The following is a 22,312-nucleotide window of genomic DNA, read 5'->3' as shown; positions in this document are numbered from 1 at the left end:
TTTTGCACGGTTCGAAGATAATGACTTGACCAGATTCTGCCACTTTTTCAGAGGACCACAACTACTCCCCTTCCCGGAACTACCGAACACCACTCCACTCACCACGTTCGACCACTTCCGCTACCTACAAATTAAGAGCTTCTTATCCCAACCACTCAACCACCAAGCGGCCACCACGCCGGCCACGACCTTTGAAAAAATGTGCATGCGCTCCCCAATACAAAGAGGGCAGATATCCATTATCTACGGTATACTCCACAACTCCGCCTCTCGTGATGCCCTCTCATACACGGCAGCATGGGAGAGAGACATAGGACAACCAGAAGACCCATCGGATTGGAAAGAAGTATGGGACGCTACGGCCTCACTCACAATCTGTGTCACACACAAAGAACAGGCGTACAAGACGATGTTCCGATGGTACATCACTCCCCTGAGGTTGAAGCAAATGCGCTTCTCCACCTCAGACCGATGCTGGAAGGGATGCGGAGAACAGGGCACCTACCTCCACCTCTGGTGGGAATGCCCCACGATCGCCCCACTTTGGAGCGAAATTGCCCAGTTGACAAACGGACTACTCCATAGCAACCTACCGCTAGACCCCTGGATATGGCTCCTCTCTAAACCACACGACACCCTAACACGAGCCCAAAACAAGCTCACAGCCCGAGTGGCACTAGCCACACGACGCACCATAGCCAGACACTGGGGCAACAACACCACCCCCTCCATGCCTGAAGTCCAAAGGCGCATAGAAGAAGCCGTGGAAATGGATAAACTATCGGCCCTGATCCATGACACGACTAAATCTTTCCACAAGGTATGGGACCCCTGGATAACGAGAACGGCAACACGGCCATAACCCCCCCCACATATACCCCCTACCAACCTAACCTCCCGCCCCTTCCCCGAGGGGGGGGGGGGCGGAGGACACGCGGGGTTACCCCCCCCCCTTTTCTTTCTGGCGCTACTCTTCCCCCCCCCTACCCCTCTCTCTCTCCCCCTACCCCCTCCTCCCCCCCCCCCTAACACACACCTCATCCATGCCTACTCCAACACCGCAACCCTACCGCATCGACACCACACGCCAATGATCCGCCAGCCAGCCCACCACAAACACCACCCTAACCCACAACGGACAAAAACTGGCAGACACACGCACATCCCCCCTAACCCAGGCATGGCCGCACTGAATACCCCAATCTAAGAGAGACCCCACCCAACCAGACACCGAGGAGACGGATATCTCCAACACACTCTCACAAATGATACACACCACTCAACACTTACCCCCCCGACCCATGTCAGACTCCACACGAACCACACACTGAGACGGACCCCACACCTCCACCCCCCCCCCAAACAATGAAGACACCAAACAATACCCACGAACACACACACATACGACAACCCCACCTCACACCCAACAATAGCGACTTAAACACACCACTAAATTGCTACAATAGACACCCCACACGACTGTGGGAGATTGACCATTTCCTCCCCGGCTACATTGCCGGATGGAGAACTACCCTGCCCCCGACCAAGTTCAAACACCCCACTCCCCAACCCCCAGACCCATACCAGAAACAGTCGTATCAGAGGCTACAAACCACATAGCAGACGAATCGCTACAACATCTGAAACAGACAATAACTGGTAACTTTCAGCCACAATAAAACATACGACTACGATTTACAAACCCTATAACCTTACCCCCGCCCCCAAACTGTTTTACCTACCCCCCCCCCCCCCGACGTAACCTAGACAACACATCCAAATGCCTCCACAGGTACACCCGATACGGGAAATCAAACAGGAAGGAATAACTACCCAAGACGGGCAAGATCGATTAAGCCCGCAGTATTGGTCTCTGCGCAAACCAACTGTATGATACCAACATTCAATGACCATGCTATTAACCAAAACCTTCCTTTCTGTTAAACCACCTTAATAACCACAAGAGCATAGGCTTCTGCGCAAGCCACCCTAAGTTTTCTTCTGCACACCTGTTGATGTTTCATATTATGTTTTATATTAAGTTTTGAAAAGAATGTATACTAACCGGTAATGTCTGTCAAAAAGTACATCGTCTAGATAGATACGAGCCTACAACTGCAACGACACTGTTCAGGTGAAAGACACGTTATAAGATCTCCTACACACAATCCATTCACTCTATACATTGTCTTCAACCGCTACCTCAAACGCCTGACAAGCCCGGTTATACCTATACTCATACATAGTTTTAGATTTAATATTTGTTGTCTTAAAAATGTGCGCAACGTTATTGATATGATATGTTTTGTATTATTACTCAAGAATTCTCTGTAACTATTGTGGTCCAGAGAACCTAAATGTTACTCCGTGCATAAAAGAAAATAAGGAATCTATTTTTAATTAAAAAAAAAAAAAAATATTTGGGAACGACACCCCCAATATTGGTTACAACCATAAACAATGCACGGAATCATCATTGGAACAATGCTCGAGACGCAAAGTAAAGGAAAATGTACCCTACTCCCCACCCTTTTCATTTCTGTTCCCCACCCCAATTCCCAGACACAAAAGATATCGATCAGAAGGTAGAAAATGTTTATTTGCAATTACAGCAGGTGGAAACCACCAACAGTTATATGATATAAACGCTTTAACTGTTTGTCTACCGCAAGAAATACAAGATAGCTTTGTGAAATTTGTACTACAACTTTTTAATCCCCCGTTTTCTCTTCTGTACCCCCACCCCATAAAACAAAAATCTTTCAAAATAAAGAATTTATAAAAAAAATATATATATAATAAACAGACTGGATTGCAGCATACCTGAAGGTCCAACAGCATCTCATCCCAAAACCCAACACCGGGAGGGTGGGTGGGAATAATACTCGCCTCCGTGTCTTTAATAAAATCATGACTTTACGTCATGTTAATAGTAAAATCTGGGAATTTTATTAAAGACACGGAGGCTCCTATTATGCAAGTTCAAAGCTGAGCCACCATATGAGATGCAATGTGATCAATCGGCCTGAAGTAGAAAATCACTAAACTGGATTCTTGCCACCGGACAACAGCCGTAAGGTATCCTCCAAACGACAACTGTCCTCCGAGGCCTTGGACGGAGGTATGATGTACCAAGTGGGATGTAACAAATTACATGTCGATACCGGCCAACAAGGCAGTCATAAAACCCATCGCACCAATGTAGGAGTGGACACCAGTAGGTGGGGAGCGTGGAAGGAAAAGAACGGTCCGGAGAACATAGTGGCTGCGTAACCTCCAGGTAAGTCTTCAGACACTCCACCGACCATAGCGTCAAAAAACGTCCTGAACGTAGTGTAAAAATTCCAGCTCCAGGTGGCCTAGCAAGGTGAATCCTCTACATAGATGACCTACGAAGGATGTCGACAGAAATTCCAAAAATCCAATGTCGAGGGTTAGATACGGAAACCAGTGTTAGTCTCAAGCATCCACCGGACCACACTTGTCATGATGACCGAAGGCCGATCGATTACCCGGCGTCCATGTGATACAGAGGAGATGGGGAGTTGATCGCGGAACATCCAAGATAATCCAAGCACCCCGAAAGGAGTCACGTCATCCGGTGTAGAAGGCCTTGGTCCACTAAGAGTGTTCCCATTCGGTCTAGAAGGGATCTGAACGCTTGGGATCAAACCTGGGCAAACTATCGGCATTCTCAGTAATCAAGGGAACCATGGGCGCGACCTCCGCAGAGTAGATCTCAACACCCTGGGCCAATTGCAAGAGCCTGCGAGCAACCAAATCGAACGGAGGGAAGGCATACATCCAAGTATCTGGTCAATCCTGAATGAATGAGTCAATCGCTACAGTACCATCCTCCAGCCGTAAAACTTCGGCAACTAGGTGTTAAGGCAAGATGCCAACAGATCCACCTCGAACAGCTTCCACAACCGTTCCAAACCTGGAAAAATGCCAAAGCGTGTAAGCGTCAGTCTCCAGAATCTCTTAAATAATCGTGAATTCCAATCGGCCCTAGAAGTGTCCAGGCCTGGAATGTGTTCTGCTGTCACCGGGACGTTGTGAAGACAAAATTGCCAGAGGTCCTATGCCACGATTAGCCACGTGCGCGGCTTCATGCCCCCTAGATGGTTGATGGAACTCATCGCTGACATATAGTCCACCCAGAGGATAACGCAGCTCTTCACGTGACCGGGGCAACATGGCGAAAAGCAAAAGGATCCCGCCAAGAGTTACATGCAGTCGATGTGCAACATCTTCTCAAACTCGGACCACTTGTCTCTGGAAGAAAAGGTTCACGGCTCGCAGAGGGTCTTGCTGATCCAGGCCTCCCTATGAGCCAAGACATCGGATCAATCTCTTTCTGGAGCCATCGTCCAACTTCTGCCTTGCCACATAAGAGTGACCTGGACAGAGAGAGGAATCCTTCTGACTTGAAGGGGTCTAAAGTAAGGCGGTCCTAGAGATGTAGCCTGGATGGAAGTCGTAGGCAGGTCGGGTACCCTCACCAAAACGCCTGATCGGCACGTCCACTGCTCTAAGTGTCCATATCACTACTTTCGTCATGGCTTTCATCCTGGAGCTAGGGAGGAACAGGCACTGCCTGATATAATTACACTGTGAAACCCAAGAAACTTCACCGCCTGTGAGGGATACAGAAACTGACTTCCCAAGTGCTTAGAAAACACAAAAACCCCAAATCTGAAGCACCGTAATCGGCTAGTTGACATGCAACCGTAAGTGGTACCCTGACAGGGACATGACCAGGATGTAGTCTAGGTAGATATTCAGACGGATACCCCTAGTACCCCTTGGTGGGACTCCCAGAAACCGATGAGAGACCGAACAGTAGCTATTGAAAACTTTGAACGTTTCCTTCTCCAGGCAAAGAAACAGAGAAAAAATCCCTGGATTCCTTGTTTATAGGAACCGTGATGCGATGGTCCTTCAGTTCCAGATTGGCCAACCAATCTGACGCCCGGAGATGATCCCGGAGGCAGTGGATACCCATCATATGGAAGCGTTGGTACCAACGGAAAAACATAGAGAGGTCAGTGAAGAAGCATCACATGTCTCCGTGGAGAGCAACAATTCCTGTCCCCCTGACAGGCAAGTGCTATGGGGACAAAAATGCTGAACAGGTTAGGATAGAAAAAACTCTAGATGGTAGCCCCGCACCGCTCTGAGAGACCATGAGCCTATAGTCAAGGCAGCCCATCCGTAATAAAAATCTGGGCCAAACCTGCCCACCACCCATCCTCGAGGATGAGGGGAACAATGGGTATCCACCAGAAAGGCATCCGCCCGACGTGTTTCCACGAGGGTGGTAGGGATTTAATGTTTTCCCCCTTGATGTGGAGGAGTGTGGAGGCTAGGGTTCATGGAAATCCCGTAAAGGGAGGAGAAGGAGTCTTGACATGTTCGGAACGATTCCCTGAAATCACAGCCAGACGTGCGGCTCCTGTCACACCCGGCCTCACCAAACTTTGGAGAAAAAATCCATTCCAATTTTCCTGGGGTTTATCAATAGCTGTGAATGTCTCCCAGTAGGACCCCAGTTCCTTAACAAAATTCTGCTCCCGAACAGCAGCCCTTCAGCTGAGGGACCGGTTCGGAGATGGCCATATTCACCAATTGGGGCCAACCTTCAAAAGAATCGCCTTCTGGCGTTCGGCCATTACGGCCATAGAAATAATGGCACTAGTGCCAATAGTTGAAGCACCTGGCCGTTCAGAGTCCCCGCCGTAGCGGAATCAAGTAGTACATACACCTTGTACAAGAAAGGGGGTGGGGGCCCCAACGTGTCCATAAGTAAAACTGAAATTCTCCAGGGAGAAGTCAGATCTATTGGGGTTACCAACCTGATTCGTTTAAGAACTGGGGATTACCCAGAGGACCCAAAAGGGGTCGGACCCCTAACACCTGCCCGAGCAGGAGTACCTGCATGGGGGCAGTAGCCCCAGTAAGGGTCGCCATGGTGGGGGAACCATCCTACCATAACCTCAGAATCCTTCTCCTCACTCCGGTCGGCGACCGACCTCTTATCATGGGGACTAGCCCGTATTCATAGTCTGGTCTTTTATGCCCAACCACGGGCTCATTTGCGCGGTGGGAGCGCGCCATCTTTGACTGCCTCAGCGAGTCCGTCATAACAGGCAGGACCTGCATCAAGGAGTGGGAGACGAGGAGATAAGCCTCCGCCATAGTCTTACGGGCCCTGGGCGAGGCAAGGCAGAAGGGGGGAGGGGGTGCCCATACCCAGGAGAGCAGGGCTAGCCACAGGAGGCACTAAGGGAGCTTGCGTCAAAAAAACTGGGAAAGCGAAGACGACTCCGTTCCCAGGGCTGAGGTAAAAAAGCTCCTTGGCATGGAATATGCTATATTGGAGACTAGTAAGGCCTGACAAACTTCCCAGAGGTCACAGTCTCCCCAGTTGCACCTGAGGAAAATCATCAGAATGGCCCTCAGGCCCATCACCCTCAGCCTGCAGAGCAAGATGGGTTAACATATAAAAAATAAAAAGTAATGTCTATTTGACCAAGCAGACTTGTAAGCCTGTAATAACCCATATAGGTCTAAAGGAGAATATATTAAGAAATTTTAAACAAATAAAATAAACTGTCAGAAATACATTGTAAGATCAGATCTCTCTTGCAAGTAAAGTTAACTTTGCAAAATAAAACCCCATGTGATCTGGACACACATATGCATTTTGCTATATTACTTATAGATGGCAAAGCATAAACTCACAAAGAGGGTGATAGGAGCATGAGAAAAAAAATGAAATGCATTCTATGCACAACAAGAAAAAATAAATAAGAAAAAATAAATAAGTATGTACCTAGCAGGACAGGGTTGAGTAACCCACAGGAGAGAAAAAGGTTAATAGGCATACAAATAATAGCAACATAGAATACCTGAACGGTGGTGTGCCCAGGAAAAGACTCAGAGGCTGGCAGGGTGAGGAGGAGGAGGGCCGGGTAAGGGGAGAGGGAACCCTGCAAGCTCGCGGTAAAATCACGGCAAAAAACTCTGGTCCAAGATGGCCGCCGCACGAGGTATGGAGGAGCACCTCATGGAGAGCAAACAGCAGGGAAGGTCGCGTGCACACTTCCCATGCGGCTGACCCATCTGCATCAGGGAGCCACCGCTGAAATGAGCGGAGGCTCGCAAGTGCCTGCCCAACCGCAAACCCATATGGCCACCCACAGGAGGCCACCCACGACCCGAGGAGAGGGGCAGGGGAGGGGGAAAATGGCAGGAAAAAGGCTTGACCGGTCGGGAGGGAAGAATTCCAGCGGGGCACACCACACAGGCATAGGATTGGGCAACAAGTTAAGTAAAAGCCCCAAACAGCACAGTAAAATATATAATAAATATACAATAGCCAGCATAGCAGAGCAAGTGAGTACTTATCTGGTCTGAGAGCAGCAAAGAAAGAGGGGGATTGTGGGAGACACAGGCCTTTTATAGTCACTTCCTCTGTTATGTGATTGGTTGCCTGTGTGCCTATACAGTTTTTTCTTTCATTTTGATATATTTATATTTCTCTATCTTTGCTGCTGAGAGTAATAAAGAAAGAGATATGCATAATAGGAGCCTCCGTGTCTTTAATAAAATCAATAATAGTGTATGCCAAAAAAATAAAAATAAATCAATAATGGCGTCCACAGAATATCATTTGACTAGACATAAGACCGAACTTTGGTCTTAGCGAATTAACGAAAACATGAACATTTTTTCCATGTACATGCACTCTAAGCTGTCTCAATTACATTTATACATTATGTGTGAATATTTTAATTTGCATCTTACCTCCCCATTCTTCGGTGGAATTGTCAATTCCTTGTAACCGTGAGGAATATAAACATGACTGTAATTGAAGCGTGGCCGTCTCATTAATTGCTTTCTTACAACAGAAAAAGCTCCATCACAGCCAACTATTACATCAGAATTTGCTTGTATCACATCTCCAGTTTTCCTGGGGAAACAAAACCAAAGTATAATAAGTCATTTCTCTAAAGGACACATACCGAGTAGCAGGTTGCATGGTGCCATGTAAAATATTGTATAGAATTTGTTTAAATGTTTATTCATTGTTGTTGGTCGACTTAAAGAACCACTATAGGCACCCAGACCACTTCAGCTTAACAAAGTGGTCTGGGTGCCAGGTCCATCTAGGATTAACTCTGCCTGTTGTAAACATAGCAGTTTAACCCCTTAAGGACCAAACTTCTGGAATAAAAGGGAATCATGACATGTCACACATGTCATGTGTCCTTAAGGGGTTAAGAGAAACTTCTATGTTTACATATGGGTTAATCCAGCCTCTAGTGGCTGTCTCATTGACACCTGCTAGAGGCGCTTCTGCGCTTTTCACTGTGACTTTCACAGTGAGAAGATGCCAGCATCCATAGGAAAGCATTGAGAATGCTTTCCTTTGGACTGGCTGAATGCACACGCGGTTCTTGCCACACATGCACATTCAACCGATGACGACCGAAGGAGGAGAGTCCCCAGCGCCGAGGGAGCCCGGCGCTGGAGAAAGGTGAGTGTTTAACCCCTTTCCTCCCCCTTCAGCCTGGCGGGAGTGGGACCCTGAGGGTGGGGGCACTCTCAAGGCACTATAGTGGTCCTTTAACTACAAGACACCAAAATGTTAGGAACTACAGTATGTAAATCATTCAGAGGAGGTGCAGCAGCATAGCCACGACATCCATTTTTAGACACCTTGTTGGATGAGAACTAAGCTGTCTTCAGGCATGTATATTTTTCAATTCATACACCATCAGGTCATTTAACTGTTAATAGTATTACACAATGTAGCAGCCAGTGAAAACCTAGTATGATCCTAAAGACAATTAGCTTGGAAATGTTTTAGAAATATATTATGACGTTAGTCACCATCACTGGGGGCTGAAGACGGACACTTTATGGAGGTCCCCAGATTATTCCTATGTTTTAGTCACCCTGTGCCCATTATAGGTACAGGTTGTGTAGTGTATTTGTTTAGAGAATAGAGAACTAAGAGGTCAGAATTCCACCTGAAAGAACGTAGTCCACCACTCTTATGGCATTTAGCAATTAAGGTTGCCCTTTATCCATATATAGGGTAATGCATTTTATCAAATCTAGGATAATATCAAGCTGGTACTAATTAATTAAACCCTATCAAGAAAACCATTAGATATTAGAAAGCCATCATTAGATATTGGGCAGAAAGAATAATCAGCAGATTATTGTTAGATGTTGTGCTATTATATCACTTAATATCTCAATAATAAATCTAGGCACAAACAGATCTTGAGGAGAGTAAAAAAATAGGTCGCAAGAGAATACTGAGAACGGGCAGCAGCTGAAATAGCCTGCCCTTCGGTCGGTCCCCGCTCAGTTCTCAAGCTGTTCAGACTGGTCCCACCCATACAGGCAGTCCAGATCCGAAATGCCAGCAAGTTCCCTCTGCACGAGAGACACAGCAACCCCAGACGATCTCCACAAGTTTAAAGGGATATGTTTAAAGGGATCTCCACAAGTTTAAAGGGATAATCCAGACGTGGACCCCTTGCTCACGGTGCCTAGGGAGATATCAGCTATGCCTCACTGATGATGCCTAACAAGGCTGAAACGATCGTCTGGGGTTGCTGTGTCTCTCGTGCAGAGGGAACTTGCTGGCATTTCGGATCTGGACTGCCCGTATGGGTGGGACCAGTCTGATATGTTTCAGAGAAGTTCTCTCTGTAATGGCACAAGATGAGCAAAAAACAGCTTGAGAACTCAGCGGGGACCGACCGAAGGGCAGGCTATTTCAGCTGCTGCCCGTTCTCAGTATTCTCTTGCGACCCATTTTTTACTCTCAAACAGATCTTGAATTCCAAACAGGGGAAAGATGTATATATAGAGAGAAAAATCATTAAATTATATCTACATTAGTGTAAGGGTAAACTCGTCTCCCAGCCCATCTACCTAAATACTGCCACCCCCGTTTCCCCCTGTCAGGATTACAAGTTGATCCAGCACATAGAACTGTATCAATCCTAGGACTAACAGGTAACATCTTACCGGGCCTTAGAATGGCCGGTCTTAACGTACCAGAGAATAGTCAGAATACTTGCTGGAGTGACTAGGGTTCCAATGGTGAATGAGCTCCCACTAGCGGCTGTATTGTGCATACAAAGTGCACGTTTTCAATAATTCTGCCATGGGAATTGGTAGAAGACTAGGAATTTACTGTGCGATTGCAGACACTTCCTGGATGACATGATCTGCATTAGAGACAGTTGAAATTGTTTGTGACACCTGCCATAAAGGGATATGTAGGTATATCTTTTAACATGCACTCAGGGGCGTACCTAGAGCATATGGCACCCGGGGCGGGTCCTAGTTTTGGCACCCCCCCCCCCCCCCCTGCACTTTAAAATGTACAAAACACCCACATTTTTTTAAATGTATGTAGCATTGACATTGAGCAGTGCTTGCATGTTTCAATGTAAGCATGCTTTTGTATGGAGTAAGTGTGAGTGAATGAATGGGTGTGTTTGTATGTAGTGTTGGCATTTTAATGCAGGCATGCTTTTGTGTGTAGTGTTGGCGAGATGCAGTGGTGTGGTTATATATAATGGTGATGTTTTAATACAGAGGTGTGTTTGTATGTAGTGTTTGCACTGGAATGCAGGGATGTGTTTGTGTGTAGTGTTGGCAAGATGCTGAGATGTGGGATTGCCATATTTAAGGACACCAAATAAGGGAGCTATCTGCTAAACAGCACCCTAATTTGGTATCTTTACATATGGAATCTCACATAAGGGCACCAATTTAGGGAATTCTCTACTAAATAGCTAAAAGATCAAAATTTAAAAAGCCTTTTTCTTAATTTTAATCTTTAGGTTGTTTAGTAGATAACTCACTTATTTGTTATCCTTATGTGGGATTGACATATTTAAGGACACCAAATTAGGGAGCTATCTACTAAACATATACACAACCACAGATATACAAACGCATTTAGTTATTAAGAGGTCCAACCAACCTCCCTACCTTACTCTGGGAGTGACAAGCGGTTGCTGCTGGGCTGGGATCTCTGTGCTCTTCCTTCACAGCTCACTTGCACGACCAGTAGTGATGCCGATGCCAGGATGTTGTCATACCCCGGCTGCCGGCTTACTGCAGGGCGTACACAAACTCCTATATGGTCCATAAAAATGTTTAATCTCACTGCCTTCCAGTATATATCTGTCCTATCTGTCTGGGGGAATGTGACAACGTGGATGTATATGTAAGTGGGTGAGTATTACTATCAGGAGAAAGGTATATGGCAGGGTGGGACAGTGTGGTGGATACTATGACAGTGTGTGCCACTGCACACAGTGGATTGAAGGAGGTGACTGCAGGTGAGGTGGTGAGTATATGGTGTTTTATGTCACGGGTGGGAACAATGGGATTGGGTGTTATATGGAAGAGAGGATATTATGTCAAGGCAGGGCCAGGGTGTATGGCAGGGTGTGTATTATGATACGGTGGAGGTATATAGCAGGGAGGGGATTATGGCAGTGTGGGTATTATATGACATGTTAAAGGGGTATATGCCAGGGTGGGAATTATGACCAGGTAGTGGGTTTATAGCAGGGAGGATATTATGACAAGGCAGGGGTGTATATGGTGGGGGTGTATATGGCAGAGAGGGCAGGGGTGTTGAAATTTTTTAAAAAAAAAAAAACTACTTGTCCAGGGACTAAAGTGTTTGCCCAATCTACTTGTCTGCCGTGACAATCTACTTGTCCTGATACAAATCTTTATTGATAGTAATTTAGGAGACAGACCTGGTGTAGGGGTGATAGGGATGTAGTATGGGTAAGACACATAGTGTGGGGGTGGGATGTAGTGCATGTAGTGTGTGTAGGGCATTGTAAGGCACATAGTGTGCTGTGGGATAGGGTTGGCAGAGTAAGGAGGGGACAGGTGGCAGAGCGTAGGAGGGAGGGGCTGACAGAGCGTGGGAGGGAGTGACAGGTAGCAGAGTGAGGGAAAGAGGGGTTGACTGGTGACTGAGGGAGGGGGTGACACGGTGACTGAGGGAGGGGTTGACTGGTGACAGAGTGACTGAGGGGGGGTGACTGAGGGAGGGGGTGACTGGTGACTGGGGGGGTGACAGGGTGACTGAGGGAGGGGGTGACTGGTGACAGGGTGACTGGGGAGGGGGTGACTGGTGACAGAGTGACAGAGTGACTGAGGGGGTGACAGGGTGACTGAGGGGGGTGACAGGGTGACTGAGGGGGTGACTGAGGGGGTGACAGGGTGACTGGTGACAGAGTGACTGAGGGGGGTGACAGGGTGACTGAGGGGGGTGACAGGGTGACTGGGGGGGTGACTGGTGACAGGGTAACTGAGGGGGGGTGACAGCGTGACTGAGGGGGGTGACAGGGTGACTGAGGGGGGTGACTGGTGACAGGGTGACTGAGGGGGGTGACAGGGTGACTGGTGACTGGGTGACTGAGGGGGGTGACAGGGTGAGGGGGTGACAGGGTGACTGAGGGGGGTGACAGAGTGAATGAGGGAGGGGGTGACAGGGTGACTGAGGGGGGTGACAGAGTGACTGAGGGAGGGGGTGACAGGGTGACTGAGGGAGGGGGTGACAGGGTGATTGAGGGGGGTGACAGGGTGACAGGGTGAGGGGGTGACAGGGTGAGGGGGGGGTGACAGGGTGAGGGGGGGTGACAGGGTGACTGGGGGGTTGACTGGTGACAGGGTGACTGAGGGGGGTGACAGGGTGAGGGGGGGTGACAGGGTGACTGAGGGGGATGACAGAGTGACTGATGGAGGGGGTGACAGGGTGACTGAGGGGGGTGACTGGTGACAGGGTGACTGGTGACAGGGTGAGGGAGGGGTGACAGGGTGACTGAGGGGGTGACAGAGTGACTGAGGGAGGGGGTGACAGGGTGACTGAGGGGGGTGACTGGTGACAGGGTGACTGAGGGGGGGTGACAGGGTGACTGAGGGAGGGGGTGAGAGGGTGACTGAGGGAGGGGGTGACAGGGTGATTGAGGGGGGTGACAGGGTGAGGGGGAGGAGACAGGGTGACTGAGGGAGGGGGTGACAGGGTGAGAGGGTGAGGGGGGGTGACAGGGTGACTGAGTGGGGGGGTGACAGGGTGACTGAGGGAGGGGGTGAGAGGGTGACTGAGGGAGGGGGTGACAGGATGATTGAGGGGGGTGACAGGGTGACTGAGGGAGGGGGTGACAGGGTGAGAGGGTGGTGACAGGGTGACTGAGGGGAGGGTGACAGGGTGACTGAGGGGGGGTGACAGGGTGATTGAGGGGGTGACAGGGTGACTGAGGGAGGGGGTGACAGGGTGAGAGGGTGAGGGGGGGGTGACAGGGTGACTGAGGGGGGGGGTGAGGGTAAATTTACAATAATAATATTAACTTACCATGATTCAGGGGCTGTCTCTCTCCATCCCATCCCAGGCAGTGCAGGAGGTGCAGGCAGAGTGGCCGCAGGGGAGAAACCTGGCAGAATGCAGCTCTGCGCCCCCTGCTGGCACACTCCATAACAGCATCCCTGGTGCTCAGTGATGACTCAGAACACAGGCTGGGAATCCCCTCCCTGTGCTCTGACTCACTCACTGAGCGCCTGAGCCGCGAGGGAGAGGCCGACCAGCAGGAGGGACAGAGTGTGGCACCCCCCTACTGGATGGCACCCGGGGCGGACCGCACCCCCCGCCCCCCCCTTAGTACGCCACTGCATGCACTGTAAATAAAATGCATTAAAAAATAAAGATGGATAAAATAGCAAAGAACTGTGCTATTAAAGCAACCAGGAATAGGAGGCGGCCAGGATAATAGTTGCTGCGGCGGTACACGAGGAGGACAACGACAACTGCAAATATCTCGGAGAGGACCAGGTTACTGATTTCGAGTTCGGACCGATGCTTAGCGGTATCGCGCGGTGGAACTGACGGAACGAAGCAGAACAGAAGCTTACACAGAGACTATCCAAACTATTAAAAGCGAGAGGGGGATTAAAGGTGGAGTGACGTAAAGAAAAAGAAACAAGCGGGTCGAGAGAGTTTATTGCCAACAGCAAGGAAAGATAAGTCAAATGTATTATTATTTTATACTCTAAAAACCTGTGTACAATCATTCTTATTGGCTGTATTAAAAGAGAGCGATAATTTAAGGAGGAAAATAAAAGAGAAACATGGATTAAGATGGAGCAAGGGGAGAAATCTAGGCACTCTGATAAGCCTGCAACAAGCCAGAACAAAGTATCTACATTTGCTGTCTTCAATAGAGTTACATTTTGTACAGATGGAACTAAAATATAACCAGCTACAAATGACAGTCTCAGATATAAAGACAAAACTGGACTACCTAGAAGGCAAGATTAATGATATTGAAGATCGCTCAAGAAGATCAAATATAAGGATTCGTAATATTCCAGAAACTATCTTCCTAGTGGAATTTTTTTGAAGATTAATATCTGACGAAAGATTAAAGGACTTTGTGATGGAACGATTTCACAGGTTACCAAGAACTCAAAATATATGGGAGTCTCTTCCACGAGATGTCATGGTTACATTTAAATCCTATTATGTTAAGTCTAAAATTATGTCATCATTAAGATGAAAACCAGAACTAGAAGAAAAATTTAAAGACTTATTGATATTTCCGGACTTATCCTTCTACACGAGAAGATGGGGCAGAGGATTTAGCCAACACTTGAATATTCTGAGAAGTAGGAATGTGAAGTATGTCTGGGGTTTTCCTACTATTCTCAGAGTGTATTGGAAGGAGACCATTGAAACATTTGAAACTCCGGAATTATTGGCCAAAAGGATGGAAAATAATTATATATGTGGACATTTAACCTAAAATAAAGGGAAGGGAAACTTTTGTACGCTAACTAAAAGAGCACAAGACATTAAGAAGAGATAAATTGTAACAACACTTAACATAATTAAAAAAATTAGTCCATAATCACATTCTAGTATGATGGTGAGGGGGAATAGACTAAAAATGGATACGCATAAGAAATATTTCACAATACAATAGTAACAATAATTATTAAGCAATAATAATAAACATAAGTTTAAGGAACAGTTCACAATAACAATTCTAGAAAAAGGATGGGAAGAAATAAATTAGAATGTCAAACTAATATTATCACAATATACATGTCGGCACTTGAGGCACAGATTTAAGAGATTAAAGCTGTATAAAGTCCAGTGTATAAAAGTATATAAGAACATAAGATTAAGTAAAAATAGTCTAATAATAGATAACAGGTTAAGAAAAGGAAGACAATAAAAAAGGAATGTGTTTGTACTTTTAATTCAAAGGTGGAATAAAAGGAAAAAAATAAAAAAAACGTTTTTTCCCCTCTCCCCTCGCCCCCTTTTTCAAATAACAATGATGTGCTATATATAGGAGAAAACCAAGCCTTGCAAAAAAATTCGCCCCCCACCAGGTGTCAAGTGTAGTCACAAATACCGAGGTGAGGATTGGAAAGTAGGGGTCAGGGTGTCTGAGAATGGCGATAACGGGTTCTACGTAATTATAAGATGCCAGAAACTCCCTATCGTTTCGAAAGCAAGGTCAACCCTGGCCAGACTGGTCAAATTGACCACAAGGCCAAGCTTTGTAAATAGGAAACCACAACAAAAACAATTCGGGATATGGCTGTGTGAATCTACAGAGAAAACATAAAACAAAACATAGTGTGATATTGTTACAAAATGCAATATTCTGTGCGCAGCAATCTATTGCACTCACTAGATATAAGTAGGTATAAGCGCTCTTAGGGTGCCTCCCTTGGTATAATGGGGGACCAAACAATCCTTCTGTTCACCTCCAGATTCTTATTCCACCAAAAGACATCCACAAGTCAGGGTTAAAAATTAAAGAAAATGTATTCAATAAAAATATATATAAATATATAAGCAGTCACCAATTCAGCATAGGATATGGATGCAGAAAAAGTAGTCCTACGCGTTTCGTTCGTTATGAACTTCCTCATGGACCGCAATAAAATAATCACCATGTATGAATACAAAATACAAAATAAACATATCCTAAAGCAACCCCCCTCCCTGTGTCCTTAAATAGGGCTAGTCCCTTAAAGGGAAACTCCAGTGCCAGAAAAACGATCCGTTTTTCTGGCACTGGAGGGTCCCTCTCCCTCCCACCCCCCAATCCCCGGTTACTGAAGGGGTGAAAACCCCTTCAGTGACTTACCTGGGACAGCGGCGATGTCCCTCGCCGCTGTCTCCGCCTCCGCAACGCTCCTCATTGTGATTACGTCAGCCAGTGGGTGAGACTAATCTCGCCCACCGGCCGAGGAGACCTAATGCGCATGCACGGAAATGCAGCGCATGCGCATTACGTCTCCCCATAGGAAAGCATTGAAAAATCATTTCAATGCTTTCCTATGGGGTTTTGAGCGACGCTGGAGGTCCTCACACAGCGTGAGGATGTCCAGCGACGCTCTAGCACAGGAAACCTATGCTAGAAACTAGGAAGTGACCTCTAGTGGCTGTCTAGTAGACAGCCACTAGAGGTGGAGTTAACCCTGCAATGTAATTATTGCAGTTTATGAAAAACTGCAATAATTACACTTGCAGGGTTAAGGGTAGTGGGAGTTGGCACCCAGACCACTCCAATGAGCAAAAGTGGTCTGGGTGCCTGGAGTGTCCCTTTAAGTCCATTAGTGGATTCAGTGGGTGTGGATCCTTTTCTTTTTTGGTTGGAGGAGAAAACCACCTCCATCAGCTGTTTCTCACCATTCCAATCTTAAAATAGCGCCCTTTTTCTGCAAAAACCGGAAGTCGTCATCATCGCCGAAACCGGAAGTGACGTTGCGGACACGTCCGCGTTCCAATATGCGTTCCAGCGGTATTGTCTCCATAGCAACCGGACATAATCGACTCGGCCACAGTTTATATGATACAAAGGGAACTAATTACAGCCCCCAAAATTCTGCTAAAGAAAAAAGTTTTAAACATATATAATTTAAATTACTTTCATTTATTGTGTGCACGTAATATTAGCAACACTTATTATTGATCAAATGACATTAATCACGAATTTAATCATCAAAATCTGTAAGTATATTAAATCAATGTCTAACCAAAAAGTGGTCAGACAAAGACAATCTATAAAATAAAATAATCTTATACAAATACACCAAAAAGTTCAAATTTTCAAACTAAAGAGACCTTTAGCTTAAAAAAATCCACAATTTAAAAGTGAAAGGGTCTCTTATTCTTAAAGGAACACCTCTTCAAAAAAGTATATGTATGAGGCATAAAGTATTCAACCAAAAAATTATTACTATTAAATAGATCTGTAACTATATGTACACCACATATAGACCCTTAGAGCAACTTATAACCATATCAAAAATAAAAATGGCTGTTTGTTATACAATATAAATATATGAACCCTCTTTCCCCATAGGGGTTAGCCCTCAACTGTAGAAAATGCCCCGCAATGGGGACAAGCACACATACCTAATATATCTAAGCGAATATATCAATACCAAATATTACTTGGACCACATTAGTCCAGAAAACAGGTTAAATCGATATCAATATTTAAACCCCTTGGCGTGAGGGTCCGTAATTTGTGAATCCAGAAAGTCTCTCTCTGGGCTAGTCTCTGGACTCTATTGCCCCCACGCCAAAAGGGGGATACCCTTTCGATTCCCAGGCACTTAAAATCCCTGAATGAAAAAAAGGGGCATTGTTTGCAGTGGGTAGGAACTGAATGCTTCAAAAGTCCCTTTTTGATGTTATTAAGGTGTTCTAACAAACAAACCTTCAAAATCCTCTTGGTCAAGCTTTGTAAATGTTGTATCTTATGTTATGTCATTAACTTTGCATACACCTTTGGGGCAGTGGAAGATTTATCTCACATGTGATAATGGTTAAAATGATGTCGGTTAATGGTCAGGGCTTAAACTCTCCAAATAAGAAATCCTTAAAATATAATTATATGTTTACAAATAAAGTGGATGTGGGTTTCTTCCAAGAAACACATTGGAGGGAAATAGTCAACGTTAGATGGGGAGGTACCAGATATCCCACTTTGGTTCAAGCTTCAGTTAAAGATAAAAAAAAACCAGGGGTAGCAATTATCTTCTCTCAAACATCAAAGGTGGATATATTGTATCAAACTAAAGATCCGGAGGGTAGATACATAATTGTTAATTGTAAAATAAATTAGATAATATATACTTTAATTAACATATATCTCCCAAATGAATCTCCAGTCTTAACTTTGAAAAAAATCTTGGAATTGGTTGTAACAATGAAAACAGGAATATGTCTGATTGCAGGAGATTTCAATACTGTGCTGGATCCTAAAATAGATTTTTAAAAATTCCAAAATAGAACCGGCATATGATAGACTTGAGGAGTAATATGAACAAGTACGATTTTTTTGATTTATGGAGAACTTCACATCCTGGGTTGTCTGATTTTACGTTTTTACGTTCATCTGACGTATTCTCGAATTGATATGATCTGGGGTAATTTAGCCGCTTTGGAAAACTTAATAGAAATTAAGATCTTAGACAACTCTTGGTCAGACCACAGTATTAATATGTGGTCAATGAAAAGTCAATGGGATAAAATTAATAGAGATTCCTGGCGTAGTAATGATTATTTGTTACGGAATAAGACTTATCTTGAAATATTTAAGCAGCAAATCAGAGATTTTTTTTTATAGAAAATTATCCCAAAGACACCTCACATTCAAATAATTGGTGTGCTTTTAAATCCACTATGACAGGGAATTTAATCAGTCTGTAGGCAAAAGTGAATTTAGAAAACAAAGCATCAATGGTATCCCTACAATCAGAATTTGTAAAAGCTTCTAATAAAAATAAACAATCGACTACTAGAGAAAACGCAGATATTGTGCAAAAGTTACAGAATCAAATTAATCTTAAACTCTTGGGAAAAAATGCAAAAATCTTGAATAAATTAAAATTCGAGTATTATAGTAAAGGACATTGTGCAGACAGGTTATTGACAAAAAAAAAACTAAGAGATAAGATGGCGGCATGCAGAATAGTGAAACTGGTAGATGAGGAAGGGGAATATTTAAACCCTAAGGAGATTGGAGAATGGTTTAATTTGTATTATGGAAATCTGTATAATCTCCCAACCCCTACAAAAAAGTTGATGAGTATTTGGTAAATAATGAAACTCCTAATCTATCGATTGAACAAAGTAATGACTTGGATGGCCCTATAACTGTACAAGAAGTAGAGATAGAAATCCTCAAACTTAAAGAAAATCCCAAAGCCTGATGGCTTTTCAAATCTGTTTTATAAATCTTTTGTAAACTTGATTAGTACTAATATGACAAACATGTTTAATAATATTGCCTCGACTGGCAGATTTCCTACAGAAATGCTGATAGCCAATATTCTGCCAATCCCAAAGCAAGATAAAGATCCAACAAAAGTTATAGACCAATATCCTTGATAAATACCGATGTAAAAATATTTTCGACAATTCTAGCAAACAGACTTAAAGAGGTTCTAAATAGCATCATAAACAAGGACCAAATAGGTTTCATCCCTGGGCGGGCAGCAGTTGATAACACTAGACGCTTAATAGACATACTGGATGCTGCCAAAAAAAATAAAACCCCTTTGCTTCTTTTAGCGGTCGATGCAGAGAAAGCATTTGACAGGGACGGTTGGGAGTTCTTGAGAAAGACCCTGGAGAAATGTGGTATTTGGAGATGGATGTGTCGGGCAATCCTAGCGCTATACGATGGTCCTACGGCAAGAACGGTGGCCCCAAACATATGTGCGAACTGGTTTACATTACATAATGGGACCAGGCAGGGTTGCCCGTTATCTCCAATCCTGTACATTATGACAATGGAAATTTTTGCAAATAACATCAGAAATAATCCATTAATAGAAGAATTCTGTTTTAAAAGTAAAGAATATAAGCTTAATTTGTATGCAGATGATTTGATTTTGACCCTAACTGATCCTGTCGAATCATTAGAAGCACTTATGAAAGAGGTGGAAGATTATAGCTTAATTTCAAATTATAAAATTAATGTGCACAAATCAACTGCTCTGGTCATTAACATAGTGAGAAATAGCAGATCTTATCTAGAGGAACGGTATAAATTGAATTGGTCTAAAAATAACCTACCATACTTAAGCATTATAATCACGGAAAATCCAATATATTATGCAAATACATTTTTTAAATACTTTTAGATTAACCCATGATTCCTTGAAGAAATGGAGACATGTGGAATTATCATGGTGGGGGAGAATCAATTTGATCAATGCTTACCTGCTTCCCAAACGGTCTGATTTTTTTCCTTATCACCCCCTAAAAATGCCCTAACCATGGCTAGATATGATACAGAGAGATATTGTGAATTTTATATGGAAAGGAAAAAGACAGAGAATCAATAAAAAAACAACTGATGCAGAAAAATCGAGAGGGTGGAATAAACTTCCCAAATGTGAATCACACACATCTTTCGAATATGTTTTTTCATCTATACAAAACTCAACTACTCTAAAGAAGAGGGATGGTTTATACTCGAAACAGAAATGAGCGAGATAGCAAATCTGAGCCAGTTGGTGTGGATGGACAAAGGAGATGAGAGTGTTAAGAAAGCGAGTGCCTCGAATATGTGTTTAGGATCAATACTGTATGAATGGAACAGGTTGAAACATAGTAGTGGCTTGGGCAATAAAATTCTAAGCAACATTAAACTATCCATTATTACGTCATGGAGGATGGACCTGGACATAGCAGAATGGCCAAGAAAGGGTATAAAATATATTAATCAAATATTGATAAATTATAAAATCCAATCTTTTGAGTTGTTAACTCAGGAATTTTATTTATCTCAGAAAGAGTGGTTTAATTATTTGAGGATAACATTTTTTATAAAACAGTATCTTCTTTATAACCCTACAGAGGATATAGAAATGCTAAGCATATTATAAAACAATGAAACAGTAGGACAAATTACATCAAAAGCTAGCAATGCGTTGTTAAAAATAGAATCTCCTATTAAAAATATAAATGCTCAAAAATGGGAGAAAGAATTGAAAGTTAAAATCTTAAATGCAGATTGGTGTCAAGTGCTATTACAAACTAGTAAAATTATTCACTGTCTAAATATCTTACAAGTAGTATTTAAGATGTTGAACCGCTGGTATATGGTTCCATCAGAAATGGCAAAAATGTATAACTCTAGTTCGCAGATTTGTTGGAGATGTAAGAGGAACAAAGGATCTTTTCTGCATATATGGTGGGATTGTGAGAAAGTGAAAGAGTTCTGGTTATTGGTCCTTAGTGGATTAGAGAGAATAATAGGGAAAAAGATTCCTAGAGGTCCACAGAATATTTTAATACAACTCAACCTACAAACATTACAATTTAAGGATAGATATATATATATAACAAACAGATAATAGGTGGTATTCAATCTGACCCAGGTATATAAGGTATGGATATACAGCCTATAAAATACCTTATGTATATATGTATAAATAGAGACCATATTTAATAAAATCTTTAAGTACTATAGAGAATAAACAGAAAACATTTTTTCTATATGTAAAAAAAACAATAAATAAGAACTTGTAAAATTATAGGGAATACAAGAAATATTTTTCCAATGTTTAAAAGATATAAAACCAGAAAATGTATTTCCTCCCAATATTTTAAAATATGATAAAAAAAAGGGGGAAATTTAATTCGGGACACAGAAAGTGGTACAGGTGAGGGTTATATATAACCACAAACCTTAAAATCTATATTTAGACCAGACTCTAGGGTTAGAGTGTCCATTTCAAATTCCATCGTATCTCTCTTTTGTTTAATTTATTAATATGGTTACCACCCTTCCAATCTTTTTCCACTTTTTGTATTCCAATAAAGTGCATATGTGTGGGATCCCCATTGTGGATTTGTGCAAAGTGAGCAGACACAGAGTCTTATTTCTGATATTGCAGACATGTTCATAAATTCTCGTTTTTAGGCATCTGGTGTATACGTATCTATGTTACAGGCCTTATTGGTGGTCCTCGACCTAAACTCTTTGGTTCTCTTATTTGTATTCATTGTTTCTTTACAACCTTTGCATCGGCCACAATTATAAAATCCTATGAGTTCCTCTCCCAAAAGGTATATATATACACTTTTTGGCTGCACCCAAATTAATTATTACATGACAATGGAAGTGTTCCGAGAATTTTGAATTTGAACAATTAAAAATACAAATTCTATATATATAACCACAATAAAGTGCATATGTGTGGGATC

The 22,312-nt window shown here is 43.8% G+C and overlaps 1 protein-coding gene across 2 annotated transcripts in view; it reads right to left on the bottom strand.

The window, feature by feature from the left end:
- The window catches only part of KMO (kynurenine 3-monooxygenase), a 185,667-nt gene that overhangs the window by 84,489 nt on the left and 78,866 nt on the right, over nt 1-22,312 (bottom strand). For both annotated transcript variants that reach the window (XM_063443370.1, XM_063443371.1), the window contains one exon: nt 7,813-7,978. In XM_063443370.1, the coding sequence (XP_063299440.1) occupies nt 7,813-7,978 (166 nt within the window). The remainder of the gene's footprint in view (nt 1-7,812; nt 7,979-22,312) is intronic.

This window comes from Pelobates fuscus, chromosome 2 (genome assembly GCF_036172605.1).
Source record: "Pelobates fuscus isolate aPelFus1 chromosome 2, aPelFus1.pri, whole genome shotgun sequence".
In the NCBI taxonomy this organism is placed as follows: Eukaryota; Metazoa; Chordata; class Amphibia; order Anura; family Pelobatidae; genus Pelobates; species Pelobates fuscus.
This window is presented reverse-complemented; position numbering and strand designations above follow the sequence as displayed.